This window comes from Carassius carassius, chromosome 24 (genome assembly GCF_963082965.1).
Source record: "Carassius carassius chromosome 24, fCarCar2.1, whole genome shotgun sequence".
In the NCBI taxonomy this organism is placed as follows: Eukaryota; Metazoa; Chordata; class Actinopteri; order Cypriniformes; family Cyprinidae; genus Carassius; species Carassius carassius.
Window position 1 is genome coordinate 25,464,691 of NC_081778.1, and position 20,748 is coordinate 25,485,438.

The 20,748-nt window shown below is 37.8% G+C and overlaps 2 protein-coding genes across 2 annotated transcripts in view; one reads left to right on the plus strand and one right to left on the minus strand.

The window, feature by feature from the left end:
- Positions 1–17,168, plus strand: part of LOC132103283 (oxysterol-binding protein-related protein 10-like) — a 43,463-nt gene extending 26,295 nt beyond the window's left edge. Inside the window, exons 7-12 of the mRNA XM_059508256.1 lie at positions 2,833–2,979; positions 4,884–5,373; positions 14,315–14,501; positions 14,582–14,764; positions 16,283–16,436; positions 16,603–17,168. Coding sequence (XP_059364239.1) covers positions 2,833–2,979; positions 4,884–5,373; positions 14,315–14,501; positions 14,582–14,764; positions 16,283–16,436; positions 16,603–16,647 — 1,206 coding nt within the window. The 3' untranslated portion in view covers positions 16,648–17,168. The remainder of the gene's footprint in view (positions 1–2,832; positions 2,980–4,883; positions 5,374–14,314; positions 14,502–14,581; positions 14,765–16,282; positions 16,437–16,602) is intronic.
- Positions 17,169–17,768: 600 nt separating this feature from the next.
- Positions 17,769–20,748, minus strand: part of LOC132103284 (dolichyl-diphosphooligosaccharide--protein glycosyltransferase subunit STT3B-like) — a 52,114-nt gene continuing 49,134 nt past the window's right edge. The window contains exon 16 of the mRNA XM_059508257.1: positions 17,769–19,428. Coding sequence (XP_059364240.1) covers positions 19,348–19,428 — 81 coding nt within the window. The 3' untranslated portion in view covers positions 17,769–19,347. The remainder of the gene's footprint in view (positions 19,429–20,748) is intronic.

Genomic DNA, 20,748 nt, shown 5'->3' on the forward strand with positions numbered 1-20,748 from the left:
AGAATCTAGATTTGTTTTACTGGCTTTTTCTGTTTAAGCAAATGAAAGTTGAAGATGTCAGTCAAGATTTGACTTGCAGAGAGTTTGTTTTTATTTAATGGGGACTTGGTGTCGGTGTGTTAACTAGTGTTGGAGCGGTAACTAAAGAGGATGTTTGATTACTGCATGAAGAACTGGGAATGACTGGACACGATAATTAACTTAAACATACTTTGATTTTAATGATGTGTCTTCAATCAGTCTGAAATCATACCGAATTTGTCCAACATGGTAAGCTAGTTACATTTGACTTACTGTACTTGCAATCGGTTGCATTATAATGGGGGCGGGGCACTACAAAAGTGATTTAAAGTGGGAGTGGCTCTGACAGATTGAAGGTCATATGGAGTGTCTCAATTTAATCTCCATCCTCCTTGGACCTGAGCAAACAAATCTCCTGAAGCTTGGCTGTATTTTAAACTAGCGGTCTGTGGTGAGTTGAGGCAGGAGCCAGATTATGAGAGAGAGTGAGAGAGAGAGAGAGAGAGAGAGAGAGAGAGAGAGAGAGAGAGTACAGACTGGCAGAGTGGGAGGGAGCAGCGCTTCCTCGGCTCAGGGACAGCTGGGCAGCGAGATAAGAGTGTCAGAGTTAGTGAGAGATCGGGAAAGAGAGAGTTTTGTGGATACCACCACAGTCAATATATGAGATGAACACCCAAGAGCATATTTCTGTACCAGCCCTGAAATGAATGTAAGTTTAATGCATGTTTATATTGTTGGCAAGAGGGAGGGATGACCCTCTGGAATTCTGGGAGTGAGGAAAGATGGGAACTTAATTCATTGTTGCAATGTGTTTTTTTTTTTTTTGCTAGCATTTTGACATATTTAAACTACCGGAGGGGGGGGGGGGGTACCATTGCTCAGAGGTTGCTCTTTGAAAGATCAGATGACAAGTTGCGTTCTAAGATATGTTTTATGTATATATTCACTTTGTCTCAGATGTTTCTCAGTTAAATTGCCTTAGGAGAAATAAACACAAATGCAACCATTTTAACATTAAGGGTACTGAGCTGTAAAAGTAATGTGGATCACAACGCTTTGTTTTTGGGAGAATTTGATGAGAAATCTGTGACTTTTTCTTGTAGACAGGGTAAATCTGAGCACAGTTTGAGGCATTAAGATATTTTCTGAAACTTTAAAAGAGACTGAGATTACTGGAGTGTTTTTCTCTGACAGAAAAGTCTTAAGAAGACAGAGTGTCTATTTTCTTTCCAGTCAATCCCTTTGTTTTCTAGGAGAAACATCAAGGTACATTTTCTTGCTTTTCCCTATTCTACTCTCTTCATTCCGCTGCATCTCTAAACTCGCTGTGTATTTAATTAGCTCTGAATTGATTTGCACGAGCCGCTTCCACAATCAACTTTTTGCTAGTTGCTGCAGCTACTAAACACCCCAACAAAACAAAACCAGCCAACTGAGCGTCCTCAGAGAAAGGACAAATTGTTTCGAGTGTCCTCGACATGTTCCTTTGCGAATAATACAAGGACAGTCCTGAGTGTATCTAGAATTAATTGAACATGATGCCAGCATGGAACATTGTATTTAGTATTTGTGATGCATGTGTTATAGATTTGTGGTCACACTGGAGGTATTACCTTGCATGTTTATTTAATCACATCTGTGATGATGTAAAGGGAGAAAGGAAGTGCTCTGCTCTTGTTCTATGAAATTTTCAGGTTGATTGGTGCAGCTTGAAATAAGGACGTCCCCTCCGTCTCCATGAACTCCTGTACTTTTTACAGGAACACAATATTCCCTTTTTACCGCTAAGAGAGAAATGATAAATGGCTTGCAAGATAATTTAATAAAATTGAGCCATAACGGCACAGGCTATGGTTTGTGCCCAGTTGTAAGCCTTATGGCTTGCCCACAAAACCCTACTGTTTTACTTTACAGTCTAATCATATTATAACCCATTTAGATCCCATCTGCTGTCCCTCAGTTACTCACATGCATGTGTCTTGAAAAGGAAAAAGGAGTGATCCAGAGGATCATGTGATCTGCTCCGCACATCTGCCAACATTATCTACATAGAGCCCTTAGAGGAAGGGGATTTTTATACACTTCCCATGATGCTTTGGGGCAGGTGCTTCTTTACATTATGCATTAGGAACAATGTAATGTTTCTGTATGAGCGATTGCAGGGGGTACCAGCTATATTAGCCTGGACACACAGGTGCCTTGCAACCTACAAGCATTTTTCATTTTAAGAGAATGAAAAAAAATATATAACTTTTTTTACAAAGATGCATTAAGATTAATACAAAAAAGATTAAGTTAAATGACAAGTTATAATACAATGACAACTTCAGATTACATTTAAATTAGAAATTAAACCATTGTCTCTTTTTAGTTTCTTTTACTGTTTAAGAAAAAAAATGTCAATAAAACGTTATCAGGTTCGTTTAAAAATTATTGTCTGTGGTGACTGACAGTATAGTATTAAAGCCCATTTCCGCCATCATAAATAATGTCCTGGTAAATTAAAATAATTACATGAAAAATAGACAGCAAGTCATAATTATGAGATGAAAAAGTCTAAATTATGAGATTTAAAAAGTCATAATAAAGACAATAAAAAACTTTGTCATAGTTGAAATTAATTCATAGACTCATGTCATAATTATAACTTAATATCTCAGAATTTTGAACTTAATTTATGATTTACCATTATTTTGTTTTTCTTATGGACTGATATGGCCTTTCACAGCATGCCATGGATGAGGTGCAGAGAAGTTAGGCATATAAATATAATTAACAGTAAATCACAAGTGGTCTTGTGTGTGATTGCAGAGCTCCAGCTCAGAATCGGTGGACTCCAGCGAGGAGATCACAGACACAGAAGATAATGAGGAGGAAGACCTCGGAGTCTTAGATGACCAGAGGAGCATCATCCTCCATCTGCTGTCTCAACTCAAACTGGGCATGGACCTCACACGGGTATGTGTACACACACACACACACACACACACACACACACACACACACTTGCTGTCCCACCCAAACTAATCATGAAGTTAATGGTGGTGTACAAACAGGAACCACTCAAGATTATTTATCCACTCTTGATCTCAGGGAACAAAGGATGCTTCTCCAGTTTTTTATGATTTGGAATTGTTTATTATTAGATTTTTATTATTGGAACATTGTGGAATGCAGTCCACAAATTGTGTGCCATAAAAACAAGTATTTGAATGATTATCTTTGAATTCATATACTGTACCTGTAATATATATATATATATATATGTATGTATATGTATATATATGTGTGTGTTGTAAAATTATTGTTGTAAAAAAATTTTTTTTTATTATATATTACATTTGTGTGTATATATATATATATATATATATATATATATATATATATATATATATATATATAAGAAAGTAATCAAAATTATTTGACTGGCATCCCTAAAAGTAGATGTGTTTTGTTGTTGTTTTTCCCCTTTAGAAATGAAAAATGCTGTAACTCGTTATAATTTGCTTCATATTAAAAATAATAGAGGTGTATGGTTTGTCCTTATTTGAAAGTAAACATGTGTTTGACCGTGCTCAGACGGACTAGTTGTGAATAACTGAAGTGAAGGCATATGTAACCGTTAATAACTGGACCTCAGTTTCACAGCTTTGTGCCTCTTTTCCACAATTCCATGCTTCCTTCCATGTATTAAAGCATTGCATGGACATTTTCCAGTCTTAGACACAGATTGAGGATGTGCCACACTACGTGAAGAAGAATATTATTAACATAGTCATAGCTCAGGGGAAATTCACTTTCATAATTATACTTTACATAATCAGTCACCGGAAACGTTATCTGATTTGATGTTCCTATTCGTCCTCTTGATTAGGAATCTAACGGACTTATTCAAGCATGTCGAGAGGTGTCTGGATATTATTGCCCTAATTATGTTTAATCAGCCTGAGGAATATTTCAGTGTGAGTTGTGATATATGCGTCTCTCTCTACTACCTACCTTGACTTTGTTTAGTCTCTCAGAGAGGAACATTTCCTTCTGTGCTTGTGTTTATAGTTCAGCAGGATTTGAGCGGTCATTTGGATAGATCAGATGAGGAAGTTCAGTGATGTGTGTGTGTGTGTGTGTGTGTGTGTGTGTGTGTGTACTGTGGGCCTTTAGGGGGAACGGACAGAGCTTTGATCCATGGAGTCAGATTCTGTAACACAGAGACAAGCATACAGTTATTATAGTATTACTATAATCTTTGTGGATCAGTATTAAGGTGCATTTACACTGACAGCACATCACGTTTGCATGAAGTTGAACAATATAAAATAATATAAGCAATATCACACAACTAAGATTGCTGTTTTTTTATATCTGTGCGGATGTGAGTGCCACAGGTAACCATAGCCATGCTGATCGGAAAACAGATTGCAAAAGTGATCTTACTTTAATACAGAAGTTCAATAAACAAGTTATTATTGAGTAATTTTAGACACAGTATTGCCAGTTACGACCAAATTACTGTAGCTCTGAACAAAGCCTCAGCAGAGTCATTGCTTGTTATAAGAGTGAATAAGTCAGTGTATCTGAAGGAATTGGTTGAGTGAATGATTCAGTGTTTCACTCACTCATCCTAAAGAATCAGTGTGATTTTTTATGATGTTTGAGGATTCAAACTACAGAAATGGTGACATTCTCTCTGGAAGCGCAAACACTGAGGACTGGGGTGATATATTATATAATATAATACAATAATATAATTGCTGCTCAAGCTTCCTCATATAAGCATCAAGATATTTTCTCACTCAAACTCGAATACCAGCAAAACAAAAAAGATCGGTCAGATAATGTATGCCTAAATCTTTCGTTCTCAGGTGGTGCTGCCCACGTTCATCCTAGAGAAACGCTCCCTTTTGGAGATGTATGCCAATTTCATGGCCCATCCGGATGTGTTTTTGGCCATCACATCTGGAGTGACGGCAGAGGAACGTATGATTCGGTTTGTGGAATACTACTTGACCGCTTTCCACGAGGGGCGTAAAGGAGCGGTGGCCAAGAAGCCTTACAACCCCATTCTGGGGGAGAGCTTCCACTGCACATGGGACGTACAGCGAGATAAAGTGCGGCCCCTCAGGACTACCAGCTCAAGTCCAAGCCCTGCGGCTGCTCATTCCACCCAGATCACCTCCAGTGAGGGGTTAGGGTCTTACCGGCTACGGTTTGTGGCTGAGCAGGTGTCCCATCACCCCCCAGTCTCTGGATTCTACTGCGAGTGCAAAGAGCAGCAGATATGCGTCAACACTCATGTTTGGACTAAAAGCAAATTCATGGGCATGTCCATAGGAGTGTCAATGGTTGGAGAAGGTGAGTCTGATAAGTCTCTCTTAAACCAAATTCAGTTTTAGTGCATTTTGTTTTACATAAAGATGAAAAGTATACTGGTACCATACAAAAATAACACTTATTGGCACCAATGTTCCCTCTAAGCTGCGCGCGTGCGCGGCCGCGCAGGCCAGTTGAAGTAGCCGCGCAATAGATTTTTCAGACCGCGCACATTTTTCAGACCGCACAATTTTTTTTTCAAGGGTTAAACATCTGAGCATCAAAGGCGATGCAGGCTAGGTAATAAACATTTAAAATACTGAGATGTGACAACCAAGCCGGATGTAGCCTACGTTAGAATGTTTACATACAAGTATCCTAGGTTACTCTTGGCGGGCGCCCCGCAGCAGTTATACAGTAGGCTACCATGGCGAAGAGAAAGGCAGATCAGGTGCCCCAGAAAAAGGTCTGCCTAACGTTTAAACATGAGTGGCTAGATGAAATAGTCCAAACTGACACAAAAGATGGTCCAGGTAGGATAAAACTGTCAGACATATTTACATATGAAGAAAGGAGTGGCGTGATCTGCAAATTCTGCTCGGAGGCAAAAGTGAAAGGAGAGTTCGCTCGGGGGAAACATTGGTCCGAGTGGAAGCTTGATTACCTAAAGCGTCATCTGACACAGAAAGTCCATGTAGACGCATTGAAAACATTAAGACTTAGACATGGGAACTCTATCGATAAAATTCTCACCGAAACTAATGAATCCCGAGAGAGAAGAATTCAGAGAGCACGATCCGACCCTGAACAAATAAAAATATTGATCGACAATGTGATGCTAGCAATTAACACCAACATGTCCATGTTATCAGTTCAGGATATACACGATCATATGGCAAAATACGTCGACCTACCTCAGAGTTGGAGAAGCAAAAATTATGCTTTTGAATTTGTGGAATGCATCAATTCAGTTGTGCAGACTGAGATGATAAGCAGCATAAGAAATGCTCGTGTCCACACACTAATTGTGGATGAAAGTACCGATATCTCAGTGCATAAGATGCTTGTCCTTTACATTAAGTTTCGGGAGCAAACTGATTTCAGTTACAAGACCGTTTTTGCTGGAATCATTCAGCTTTCAGGATGCACTGCAGAAAACATCCTTGATGCCATTACCAAGTTCTACGCAGACCATGCGCTAGACATGAACAAAATGGTCATGTTTACTTCAGATGGTGCTTCTGTCATGTTAGGCAGACATAAAGGAGTGGCTGCTTTACTGAAGCGTCAGGTACCGCACCTGACTGAACAACACTGCGTGGCCCATAGGGAGGACTTAGGAATCGATGACGCATGGAAAGATGTCCCTATAATGAAAGAGGTAGAAACGCTACTCCGGACAGTATACTCCATGTTTTGCAGATCATCTGTGAAGAAAGCCAAATTCACAGAGATGGCAGAGGTTTTAGAAGTGGATTCGCTGTCTTTTAGACCGTTGAATGAAGTGCGTTGGCTGTCACGCTACCAAGCTGTGCACGCTTTTTTGCGAAATTTCAGCGCGTTGACCGAATACTGTGCAAAAGATGCTGACTCTGACCCCATTGCGAAATACTGTCATAGAAAACTAACCGACACCAAGTACAAATTTGCTATCACTGTGCTAGCAGAAGTGCTTGAGGAACTCGCTCAGCTGTGCACCTGCTTACAGCGCAGTAATCTTACGGTCATGGATGGGCACTGCATTGCCAGAGCGAAAATACAGAAACTACGAGCGCAATATTTAGGAGAGCGAGTTCACTGGGGCAAACGAGCGCTCGCAGTTTTGGAAAGTGAGAGTGCAGTGAACACACGGGACATTCTTCTGTTTGTCCATAAAGTTTGTGAGCACTTGGATGCCCGCTTCCCTGAAAATGAGCTCAAAGAGTGGGCTGCGTTTGAGCCGGACACGTTGGATCATGCAGTTGGTGAATTTGATCATGGGCTGAATGACGTGACCAGTCTGGCGAAGAAGTTTGAAGCGCTTATGCATGAAGCAGACGATTCGGTCCCGGGGCGCATTTGTCAACAATACAACGAATTCAAGTTCATGGTTAATGAAAAAAGGAAAATCGGACTGCTCAGATCATTTTCTGAGATTGTAACCTGGTCGCTGAAAAGTGAGCATTTTCCAGATCTGGCACAACTTCTTGACATTTGTGGCACATTCCAAGCATCCAGCGCCGACTGTGAACGCGGTTTCAGCCTAATGAATGCCATTAAGACAAAATCGCGCAACCGCCTTGAAGTTTTCCATTTGGACCAACTGATGAGAATTAAATTAAGGCAAAAAGAGGGTCCTATAGACCTTGACAAGGTCTACAACCACTGGAAAGGGGACAAAGACAGGCGAGAGAAGATTTGAGGTAGAAATTTATTTCCAATATTTTCAATTAGACCTATTAGGCCTACAATATAGATCAAAGTGATCTTGATTACTGCAACAACATTTTGACATAATTATGTTTAGTCATTGAATCATGTAGTTTCATTCTGTTTTAGTATATTTGCAGTTGTTTAATGTAATAATGATTTTGTGTTTTGAAGAGAAATTATGTTAATCTTTTGGTTAACCTGTTTTTCAGATGCTGTTCTTTGGAGAGATGTGTCTTTCATAGGCCTGATAGGCCTATCATCCTCAAAGAAATTCAAACGTTTTGTAACCTAGTTTGTTGCACTAGTTTGTTGCAGTTATTCAATTGTTTATATAGGCTACATTTAGGAAAATTTACACCATGTCAATTTAATAGGCCTATTTTTGTTAAGCACAGCATTAGCATTTTTCTTTCAATGAAGTTCCACTTAAATGTTGTACCTGCTGAGAAATGACTAAACATCTTGGATACTTTTATTTTTTATATATCATTATCAGTCATAATAACCAGTGAACCAGTCATAACCTCTCTAAACCTTATTGAAACCTTATCAACCAAATATCCTTTAAGTTCAACTAAACTGACTGGTAAAACACCATCATTAAAATCTTCCCAAAGTCCAAACATTATAAAGGTTATTGAATAAATATCAACCTTGTAAACATATTGATGCATTTGCTGTCATCTCTTTAAATCCCCTATGGCTAACGCAGGCTCGTGGTCATTTTCGGCAGGTCGTGTGGTTGCGAATTGCTCACAGTACTGAAATGTGCGCTCAGAAAAAAAAGAATTTGCTCAGTTCTGGAAAAAATTAGAGGGAACATTGAACGTGGCCTTGTCAAATAGATTAATTAAAATAATATTTTATGTTAATGATTTATATTAATATTTTTTATTATAATAATTAATGATTTTATATTTTATTTCAATTAATTATCTATTTAGACAGTTCTATTTAAACAAAATAGTATACTTTTGTATAGTATATCAGCCATAACATGAAACTAATTATAGTCATAAGTATTGACCAGAATTTTTATTTTATTTAAAACTTCATAAATTGGTTTAAAACAATACAGTGTAATGACAAAGAAAGATAAAAGAGACAGTGTTGTAATGAAAGTAAATTACTTTGCCATGTGACAAATCACAGCCAATCAGAATGTCCATCCATGAGATCTTACTGTGAGTCAGGCTGCATACTAAAAACATTTCTGGAAAAACTGCTAATATAGTTTCTTAGAAGTATTTATTTATTCATAAAGTTGTGTTGTGTTTATGGCAATCCTTTGTCTGTTGGGATCGTTGAGTTTTGTTCATTACTGTTGGATTAAAGCCTGAGGGTTTGCTCATTCAGGCAGAACGGTTTTTCCTCCATCCTCTCAGATGCACACTGTTTCCAGATCAGCTGAAGTGGTTATATGAGTGTCGGCCTCAGGGCATGTGATATTTACTGGTGCTTATATCACAACTCCATCTGTCTCACAGAATAACAATAGAAATGTTCTGCTTCCCTTGACGTTTCACTTCACTCAGTTGCTTGATGTTTCACTCTGATTGTAAAACTGGTGAGCTGCCAACAAAGGGAGCATTTTAAGGCAAAATCATTGCACTCCCATGATGCCACGGCTGTTTCAGAATCTCTGCCTTAATTTACAGTTTTTCTCGATTGGTTTGGCTCATTTCTTGAAACCGAGATGACATTCTCAAAATAACATGGACAAATCTCCAAACCACCTTGCAATTGTTCACAACAGAATGTCATTTTTCATTGGTTTTATCAAATTGCAAATGCTTTAGTACATGTCTCAAGTGACTCTGTGCTTTTTTTCAAATGATTATGTACAAGTAGCTACAGTTAGCACAATGAGCCCACATTTAGCACATTTTCCAAATAAATAGATCTTGCTGATCTAAACTGATTAGTTGATTTTTCAGTGAAATGGTTACTCTCTCCAAAACATATCAGCATGGTTTCATTGTGTAAGTCATCATATGCACAATTGTCTGTTCAACTGTCAAAATTAGTCAAAGATATAATACCATGAAAGAATTTCTTGGAACATTTGATAAATTTATGACAGTACTTGACAATCAATCAGGTGAAATTAGAACTAACGAAGGAGCAGTTTCCCACATCTCAGATGACCAATCAAACAGTTTGTTTAGTTACCTGACAGGTGTTGTCTATGATTATGATTGCTGCCAAAAGTATATAGACAGAGCTTGGCCCGGGGCCAGTTTCATTTGCAGTGTGAACATGGAAGCACCTCGCCAAGTACAACAGCAACTTCCTGCTCGAGGAAGAGGAGGAGGAAGAAGAGGAAGAGGAGGAGTGAGAATGCGTGGAGGAATAGGGGGAAGAGGCCGAGGAGCACGGAGGCACCATGATGTCCCAGATGAAATCCGGGCCACCCTTATTGACCACGTTATAAACCATCGCCTCACAATGGCAGAGGCAGGTCGCCGAGTGCAGCCTAATGTGCCTCGGTCTACAGTCTCCTCCATCATCCAAACCTTTCGCAGGGAAAACAGGTACAGAACTATTCTATTGAACTATTCAGTGTTGGTGTGTGTGTAGGCCTAGAGTACTGTAATATCTTCATGTGATGTTATATGATACTATAAAAATGACAAAGAAAAAAAAATGGAGAAAATACTGTGAATAGTATTCCAGTCACTGTGCAGTGCATCACACTTTTAGTACCATAAAACAGCAGTACAATTACATTGGTAACTCATTTTGTAACAAATTTACAGTGTTGACCTTTGATTTGTATGTCTAGGATTGGACGACAGCCTCAAGTGGGTGGCAGAAGAAAACTTCTAAATGAACAACAAGAACGAGAAATATGCAACATGGTCATTGCAAATAATGCCATCACACTGAGACAGATTCGTAATGCAATCCTTCTAGACAATGTGATGTTCCAAAATATAAACTCTATCAGCATCTCCACAATAGACCGGGTATTGAAGAAACATCAGATGACCATGAAACAGATTTACAGGGTACCATTTGAGAGAAACTCTGACAGAGTGAAAGAGCTGCGGTACCAGTATGTGCATGTAAGTCAACTACTGGTTGTCTATCATTGTAACACTATTACAGTAAGACATGGTTACCACTTTTTTTTTGTTTTGCTTTATCCTTTTTACCTTCAGAATCCAGCTTTGTGTGACTAGAGCATTTTGCCTAGAAATTGTCTTCAGTTTTTCACTTCCTCTTTTTACAGTACTTTAGATCCTCCCTGCAGTATCTGTCTCTACTTGACTGATTAGATTTATTTTTATTCTATTGTAGAGAATAATGGCATTAGAAGGCAACGAAACCTTTCACATCCTAGTGTTCGTTGATGAAGCTGACTTCAACCTGGCCAAAGGTCGAAGGCGTGGCCGTAACATCATTGGCCACCAAGCCACTGTGGATGTCCCAGGCCAGCGAGGAGCAAATATAACAATGTGTGCCGCTATATCAGAAAGAGGTGTGGCCACACACATTCCCAGTTTAGGGCCCTACAATACACAAAAGCTCCTCAATTTTTTGGACCACCTTTATACTGATCTGATCCCGGAAAATGAGAGAGGTGAAGAAGGACCTCAGCTACCACATTATGTCATTGTGTGGGATAATGTGAACTTCCACCGTGGCCCACGCATCAGAACCTGGTTCACCACCCATCCCCGGATGCTAATGGAGTTTCTTCCACCTTACTCTCCTTTCCTAAATCCAATTGAGGAGTTTTTTTCAGCTTGGAGGTGGAGGGTGTATGAGCATCAGGCTCAAGACCAGAGGGCCCTGCTGCATGCAATGGATGCTGCATGTGAGGACTTCACAGGGGATCAATGTAGGGGATGGTTGAAACATTCACGCCGTTTCTTCCCTCGCTGCATCGCAAGAGAAAATATCCTTTGCGATGTGGATGAGAATTTATGGCCTAACAGAGAGCAGCGCGTCGATGGCCAGGAGGATGAGGATGGTGGCCAGGAAAGAGAGGGTGACAATGGCGACCACTGAAAATATTACTGTACTATAGTTCTGAAACTTTATTTACAGTATGGTAGGCTAGAGTTTTTTTTGTTTGTGTTTATAACTGTTCACATTTACAGAATCCTGTATGTTTTCTTTTCACAGTATGTTCTCTAATGTTAACATTTCTTTGTACGAATAAAAATGTTTACAGTTTCCTTGAGTATGAGTGGTTTATTGGAGGCTGATTTTACTGTAAAATCTTTTAGTTTTATTCATAGTGGTATTCTGTTGCTAGACCTGTGCCTCAGTGACAAAACGTCTAAGCATTTTGACTTTCAGTGCTTAAACAATGCCAAAGGTATAATGCATTTTGGGGGCATTGACTATTTATATGAGAAGGATATTTAGTTTTGACACATGGATAAACTGTTTTGGGAGAGATATGAGCTTTTGCAGGGGATCCATGGTGTTGTGCTAAACCATCCAGGTTATTTTGACAAAAGCACTAAATGAATGCACATGGGCCAAGGCAATTGAGAAGGATCTGTGCTATTTTGACTGTACTGACCTTTTATATGGGAAAGGAATCTGCTTTTGAAGCATGGAAGAAGAGTTTGGGGAAAGATACTTGATTTTGCTAGTGAGCTATAATGTTGAGCAGAACTGTAAGACTGTTTGGCCAAATGACCTTATGGTTTTGAGAATGTCATCTTGGTTTCAAGAAATGAGCCAAACCAATCGAGAAAAACTGTAATAAGGATACCTTGTTTTGACTATTTTTCACAGGGAATAAAATCCCAGTATGCTTTGTGACAAAGTGTCCGATGGCACAAGATAAATGTTTATTATAAATACTTAGAGAATGTAGCACTAAAACAGATTTAAAAACATTTTACCCTAAATTTGTTTACCATGTATACATTCACTACTGTTTTTTAAATGTTTTGAAATAAGTCTCTTAAACACACCAAAGATGAATTTATTTAATCAAAAGTAGAGTATTTTGTGTGTGTGTGTGTGTGTGTGTGTGTGAAATATTATTACAATTTAAAAATAACCATTTTCTATTTGAATATATTTTAAAATCTAGTTTATTCCTGTGATGCAAAGCTGAATTTTCACTCAGCAGCCATTACTCCAGTTTTCACTGTCACATGATCCTATTAAAATCTGTCATTCGAATTCACTGAGTTGGTGTTTTGGAATATTTTGTATTATTATCAACATTGAAAACAGTTGTGCTGATTAATATTTTTGTGAAAACTGTGGGAAAATTAGTTTCAGGACTCTTTGATGAATAGAAAGTTCAAAAGAACAGCATTTATTTGAAATAGAAATTTCTAGGCCAAAGCATGTTTGTAAAACTCCCAAACTCAGAGGTGTGCACTGAAGTGGATGATCATGCAGGATGAAGGTAGCACTTGGTGTGCTTAACCATTTAGGACTCTTCTGTAATTAGGACAAGATTAATTACTTTAACACTAATCCCCTCTAGTAATGTACAGTACATGCTCTTATTTGAAGCAGCAGGACATTTAAAAGATAATTCACCCAAACATGAAAATTATAGTTTTCTCACCCTCATCTACTATAGTTGAAAATCTATATAGTACTTCTGTGTGTGTGTGTGTGTGTGCGTGCTACAGAAAATATTTAGTTCTGAAAACCAATTCGAAATTCCTGATGGAACCCATAGTCAATTAGCATTTCCAGATTCGCCTACAAATTGACATCATGAGTGAATTATGGGTGCTTGAACACCCTTCACACAGTGTATGACCCTTCTGCTAATCAGCCATGTCGGCTCCATCAAATGTAGTTTCCACATGTGTCAGGCAGCACAGATGAGTTCAGCCGTCCTCTACCGGGATCATCAGAGAAGCTCTGGCATCAGCATTCTCACAAGGAACTGCTCCAGCAGCAATGTTTGGGGGCGCAGCATGTTTGACAGTTCCGGGGCAGAGAGCCAGAGATGGGGGGGCGAACTTCACCAGCACCCCTTCAGCTCTCTTGTCTCTGGGAAACAGATGTGCTGCTGTCAGACTGGCTAAAAGCCCACAGAGATTTTGCCACTAGGCAGCTGTCTATTATGTAACCACCCAAAGAAAAAGAGGCCAGGCCCACTGAGAGAGCTGCTGTGAACATGCTCGCACTGTTCAGATGTTACACAAGTTACACAGCTAGACACAATTCATCATTTTAATAAATAAATTCCAATTGTAGTTCCAAGCTTGCATTATAATATATTAAAAATCAAAGTACACCAGGAAACTGATATAGTTAAATTTATTGAGAAAAAAAAAAACTATCATCCTGATGACTGTTGAAATATGTGATTTCAATTTATCCAGTAGGATCTTATTTCATTATTTAGAGAATTCTTACAGGACTTGGTTGGGACTGGACACAATGAGATGGATGAGATTTAGAAATTCTCCGCTGCACCAATCATGCAAGAGCTTTGGGATCAGTGTGAATCAGAATTGCTGTCAATCGTTTGTTTGGAGTTGAGCTGAAACCGTTCTGTACTGTAGCTGTGCTTCCTGGTGAGTGTGTTCTGCTGAAGAGTGTGTGACCTGTGCCCTGTGCTTTACACTAGGTATTTTACATCTCTTGGAGCATGATGAGGAGTATGTGTTCACACTGCCATCTGCCTACGCCCGCTCCATCCTCACAGTGCCCTGGGTGGAGCTGGGTGGGAAAGTCTCCATCTCCTGCGCCAAAAGCGGATACTCTGCCACCGTCACATTCCACACCAAACCCTTCTATGGAGGAAAGGTTCACAGGTGAGAGTGAAGACACTTGTCTCTGAGAGCCTGTTTTATTGGAGATCAGGTTAAACTCATTTTCTCTTATTCTCCAAAAGAGTCACGGCTGAGGTAAAACACAACTCCACCGGCACCATCGTCTTCAAAGCTCAGGGGGAGTGGAACGGGACGCTGGAGTTCACCTACAGCAGCGGAGAGACCAAAGTGATTGACACGTCCAAACTGCCAGTCATTAAGAAAAAGATCCGGCCACTGGAGAAACAGGGCCAGTATGAATCAAGGTGAGGAGATGTTTTCCTGAATTTAGCTTCAATAATGACAATTGAGTTGCTTATAAGAGAATTAATAAGAATGAACCCAAAGGATTTTCCTTTAAAGTTGCTAAAAGCATTGTTTTACCATTTTGTTTTATTAGAAATTAAATAAAATGTTATTTTTGCATTTTTTTTATCCAATAGTAGACTTTCTATATAACGTGTGTAGCAGCATTAAACCTTTGGCTAGTGAAAAAATCGAGGGGGATACTGAACTAAATATTGTTAAAATTACCTTAATTTGGCAACTCTTTGTCAATAACTACATTTTATTTTATTTTACAGAATTTATTTATTTGCAGAATTGTTTTTTTTTTTCTTTACATTTTTTTTTTTATTTATTCTGTTTTTTTGTTTTGTTTTTTTTTTCAGCCATTTGGGTCTAGTGGCAGAAAGGCCAAAATTATCTATCTCAAACTCGCCAAAGTACAAAATTGACCAAATACATTTATATAAATAACATTTGTAGAGTTACTTTGCTTTATTCATTTAACACAAGTCCATTACTGTCTGTTTTCATTATGTTTCAAATGGAAGAATCGTGAAACCTTAAGGGACTAGAGGTACTCGGACAATACAAATAAATAAGTGCAAAAGATCACAGCTTAGTGATCTAGATAATACCATGGTGGATGAGCATCCCGCACTTTAGCGCATTTTAGTTAATCCTGCCCCTTGAGAGCTTTTATAAAATACTCTTGACCCTCATGCACCGCTCTGGCCCTGAGCAAGCTGGAGGCTTCATTTAATAATCTCTAATGCTGCTTATTGACTTATTGTCAAGGAGAGATCCAGCTGGACAGGACAGAGCCCCATAAGAGTAGTCTAATGCTCTCAGCAGACACGAGTAATGCAATCATAAGGAGAGAGGTGCATGAAAGCGGTGGTATGCATGCGAAAAAGTGTGGATCTATTGATCCTCGAAAGGTTTGGTTTAATAAAAAATATGGCTGATTCATCATCTGAGGTTGCTTTTCTTATCCTGATCAATATGGCTAGATGTAACACCCTGGGACTAAACATCAAAGCTTTGCAGCTTTATTCTACTCAAGAAACTTAACTGACTTGTGAAGTGATTGACCATGTGGCAAAAAATAAATTTTCAATATATTTTTAAGTATATTTTAAAATATCCCATAATGGACAAATATATCATACAGTATATGAATATATATTTTTTTATTATTATTATTATTATTTTATTCATATTTCTTCATACTATGCATTTATTTATTGTCCACCCTTGGTCTTTTTTTTTTTTTTTTTTCAATCAATTAATATTTATATTGTTCAAAATATAAATTATATAAATGACTAATTTATTTTAATTGTTGAAAACATTATTTCTTTTCCCCTTTGAAGTACATTTTTTAAGATATTTTGGCACAAAATAGTTAAATAAAATTTGTTCAGTTTGGAACCATTCTTAAACTTACTTTTAAACTTAAGCTTACAAAACCTCAATCTTGTGACGATGATTAACAGGCGGCTGTGGCAGCACGTGACGGCAACGCTGAAGGCCGGCGATATCGATGCGGCTACTGAACACAAACACCAGCTGGAGGAGAAACAGAGGAGAGAAGGGAAGCAGAGAACGGCCAGCAACACCACCTGGAAACCCAAGTACTTCATTAAAGAGGTGAGGCTTTCTAGACTTGTCGTGTCTAAGCCTTCATTTGTGCATAAAAGTACAATTTTCACTTTCCTAGAGATGTGCGAAACTACATTTGTCATGCAGGATATTGATACTCGAATCAGATCAAGCATGCCTAACATTTGTTTCTTGTGTCTTGAATTGGCTGCAGGGGGACGGATGGGTGTACCACAATCCTCTGTGGAAGACAAAGTGAAGACACGCTGGAGCCACATGATTTGGGTCCGTCACAGACCTCTAGCCCCGCGGATGGGAGTGTCCGACCAATGGGACTCGAGCAGCAGGGAAAGACATTGATCAGTTTTTCCAACTCTTCTTATGGAGAATGGAAGGTGCCAAAAACAAAAAAACGAACTTGAGGGTGGTAGAAATACCTTAAAAGACCCTCTGGATGATAAAGATTGGACATGGAGGCCTGAATTGTGTGACCTTGTGCAATATCTTTATATTTGTATATTACATCTGGTAATCAATAATACTGAGTAAAGTGATTTTTCACACAGGAGAGATGTAGCATCTGTATCAGAGTATAACTGGTATTTTAGAACAACAAAGGCAGATATTGATGCAAGTGGCATTGAGTATGTATTCATTTCCAATAGAGCTCACCGCTCATGTTCTTATTTCATTTGAATGACTGAATCAATCTTACCATATGAGGACAGTATTGTGCTTCAGTTGAGCTTCCTGAAGTAAGAATAAAATTGATATTTAATAATGGTGTACATGTATTTTTCCCTCATGATGATTTAGTAAGGTCAGTGATATGCATGCATTTCAGTCAATTTACTTATCCATCAAATACAAGTTGGTTTTTAAAAAGCAGATCTTCAGAAATTTGACCTTTGCATGGTTTAATTTTTAACATTATACATTTCTTTAACAGAGAAACTTATTTCAAAGACTATTTCTGCAGATGCGAATGCTGTGGGTGTCACTTCATACAGCTTTTGTGGAAAGTAAAACGCATTCCATTTGCAATGTGTCTAATGTAGTAAACCACAGCTGTCAGTTAAACTGGCTTGTGTTCGAATCGGAATAAGGAAATGTCAGACTGAAGCCTACATTTTTCAGAATAGTGTTGTCATGAGGTACTTTTCCAGTCACATGACAAGTACAGCTCATCTGATTCACTTAAGACGACAGCACCTGCTTGATGTAATGTGCAGGAGCTGCTACCTAGAGGAAACCCGTAGAATAACACCAATGACGAGCAGCTGGAGCAGATGTTTTGAATAACATTTCTATTAATACAAGATGTCAAAATGAAAAAAAAAAAAAAAAAAAAAAGGAAAGAAGTGAGATTACAAACATGGATAAGGCAGATTCTTTCACTGATTCTTTTATTCACAAATGGCATCAACTTATTCTCACAAACAGCATCTTTGCCTCTCCCTCCTTTTTTTATTTTACAATTTATGGAATAAATTTTAACTTGAAAATGAAACTGAAAATACAGATTATGCATTTCAGGATGAAAGGCTTCCTCTTCTCAACTTCAAATGCATTCTTGTTAATAAATACCTTCCCCTAAGCTTCAGAGCAGAATAATGTGGATGTGTTATGGAGAAGAGGGGAAAAACGATCTAATTTTCCTTCTAATTATCTTATAAAAAACAGATGATGCAAAAGCAATATGCAATGTTGAAAACCAGAAAGGCAGAAAACAAACAAAGAGGGGAAGTTTTAAATGGCAGCCCAGAAGAACAGAGGAAAAGAAAACCTACTGGATGTTGCAGGAAGCACCCTTTTCAATGTAAAAAAAATAAAAATAAGTCTGAATATTCATACTAAAAATACGCACTCTCCACCTGCATGCTACTCAGTAGTGGATCCACATTAAGGTGAACTAAGACAAAGTGCATTCAGGCTAGTAATGCAGCATTTTATAAACCTACAACTAATTCAATTCACTTTTTGTCTTGGCAGAAAGCTGTTTAGGAAGGGGGAAAAAGACTTCTAATTGGCCGAAGAAAACGTCCATAAACATCTGTTTTTTGCAAACTTGTGCATAGGAGATGCCAAACCACAGCGCCCCCTCTGGACAAAACAACTGAGCGACACAGGAAATAAAAGCCGATTTTTCTTCATTTGAATTTAGAATTATTGCATAAAATCTTACAATGAATAGAAAAACTAAACGAAAACATTCAAAATGATGTAACAAACAAAATTATTTATATATAAGAGAGTTAAACATTACTAATAGAGTCCTTTGCAATGTCTGCCTTAAAAAAAAAACAAAAAAAAAAAACAAGAGCCACAAAGAGCCCACTGCATTCTGTCACATAAGAAACCGGGTTCGTTAGATAACAGTTAAAACCAAGAGAGCATTTTAGAGGCTGTCGCACTGTAGATGGCTACAAATTTCTTTAGATTTTTCCATATCTTTTATTCTTAAGTTGTTGGTTTTTTTTTTAATCAAAAGTTAATTACAGGCTCTGACAAAACGAAAAATCTCTTTGGTGCTCCAAGGTCCACTGAGCTTCATCAAATTCATATTTGTTGGTTGTTTTAGCATTCGGTTGGATTATATTAAACTGTACCACAAACACAGTGCGTGCCGTTTGAGACACCGGCAGTGCTCTCGCTTCACCAGCACATTCAAGTACAAAAAAAAAAGAAAAGAGAAGAGAACAAGAACAAAACTTAAGTCCAGAGATGTCAAATTAAAACCGCGGTGCAGATCCCCATCTTCGCCTCATCCTCGAACCCATCATGGAACCTCGGTGTCATTATGGCAATCACAGGACCTAAAGCCTCCAATCAAATGTTCTCAGGTGGGCGGCGCCAGACAAAGTGTTTGTTCTTTTTGATTGGTGGATTACTTACTAGTTGCATTAGTCCTTGTCATTTGTTTTCCTCTTTATCCATTCTCAAGGTTTTCATTCAATTCCTAAACAGACTTCTTGTTCAGTTTCTTGCCTTTTTTCAGAACCAATTTGTTTTTGATGTATCCCCTCTTCCTCTTGGCTGTCTGTGAACAAAAGGAAATAACACATCAGAATAGTCAACATTCATACTGGAAATTTACCACTGGATATGATAGTACAAAGAGACCGTGTTATAATGTAGATTCATGTTAATCTTAGAAAATTAAGGAATGCATTTCCTTACGCTTGAACGGACATGCAAATTCTCTCAAAATAACCATCTTGTATTCACCAAGTATTCTCGAATGTCTTAAGCAAACGTAAACAGTCGAAAAAGAAACTTGCATGTGCATCATTATATTGCACCCTGCATTCGGTTTTAAAGGGCCAGCAGGCTGTAAATACCTGCTGTTCCATAAGCGCCACCTGCTGTCAGAGAGTGACATTTGAATCTCATTCTGCCCGTCTGATGCTCGTTTCGTTCAGATATTTTATGTTGTATAGTTTCACAAATCAGACCATTCTATTCAAATTGAAAAATTATGCAATCTAATTACAATCTAAATAACATGTAATTAGAATCTTTTTTTTGGACTGTGATTAAAATGCAGGGGTTGCTTTGATTTTTAATGGAAAGAGTACAGGCAAAGCCTTAGTTTGTTTACATGAAGAGATTTTTTTGATTTGTATTTATTTGATTTGGGATTTGCCTTAATTTCAAGCTAGTTATATTTGACATTTAAATTTCACCGCAGCATTTTTTCTGGGAAATAATAAAAGGACACATTTTCATTAATAAATTGTCTGAAATCTCATTTAGTTTAAAATGCCTTAATGTTTGAAAAAAGTTATTTTATTACATGGGTTATGGATTAAAGTTTTATTAATAGTTTTAAGTTTTATAAAAAAAAAAAAATTAATGCATACACAAAGTTATATTTTAATAACACTGTAATAATATTCATATGATAAAAATTATTTACGATTATACAAATAAACGTACAATTTTTAAACCTTATTTATTATCTCATGAATATTATAAACAGTATTATTAAAAAGGCGACATGGGCATGGTAGCCCTCCAACATGAATTTTGTTATTTTAACATTAAAATGAAAGATCAATTAATCATTCATGAACCTCAATTAAGAACATTCCAGAAAATTGACATTTTAACTTGCTACGGTGGTTACTATGGTCTTAATACAAACACTGCTCTTAAGGCCCATTCAAACCAAGCACAATAACTATAAAGATAACGATAAAGATAGTTCTAAAAATCGTTCTCAATATTAAAGAATAGCAGAGTCCACACTACAACTATAATGATAAAGGCATAGAGAAACGGTATCGTTGGAATCATTTTCAGAACGATTTTTTTCCAGCTGTTGAACGATATAAACATTGACATCCAATCAGAATCC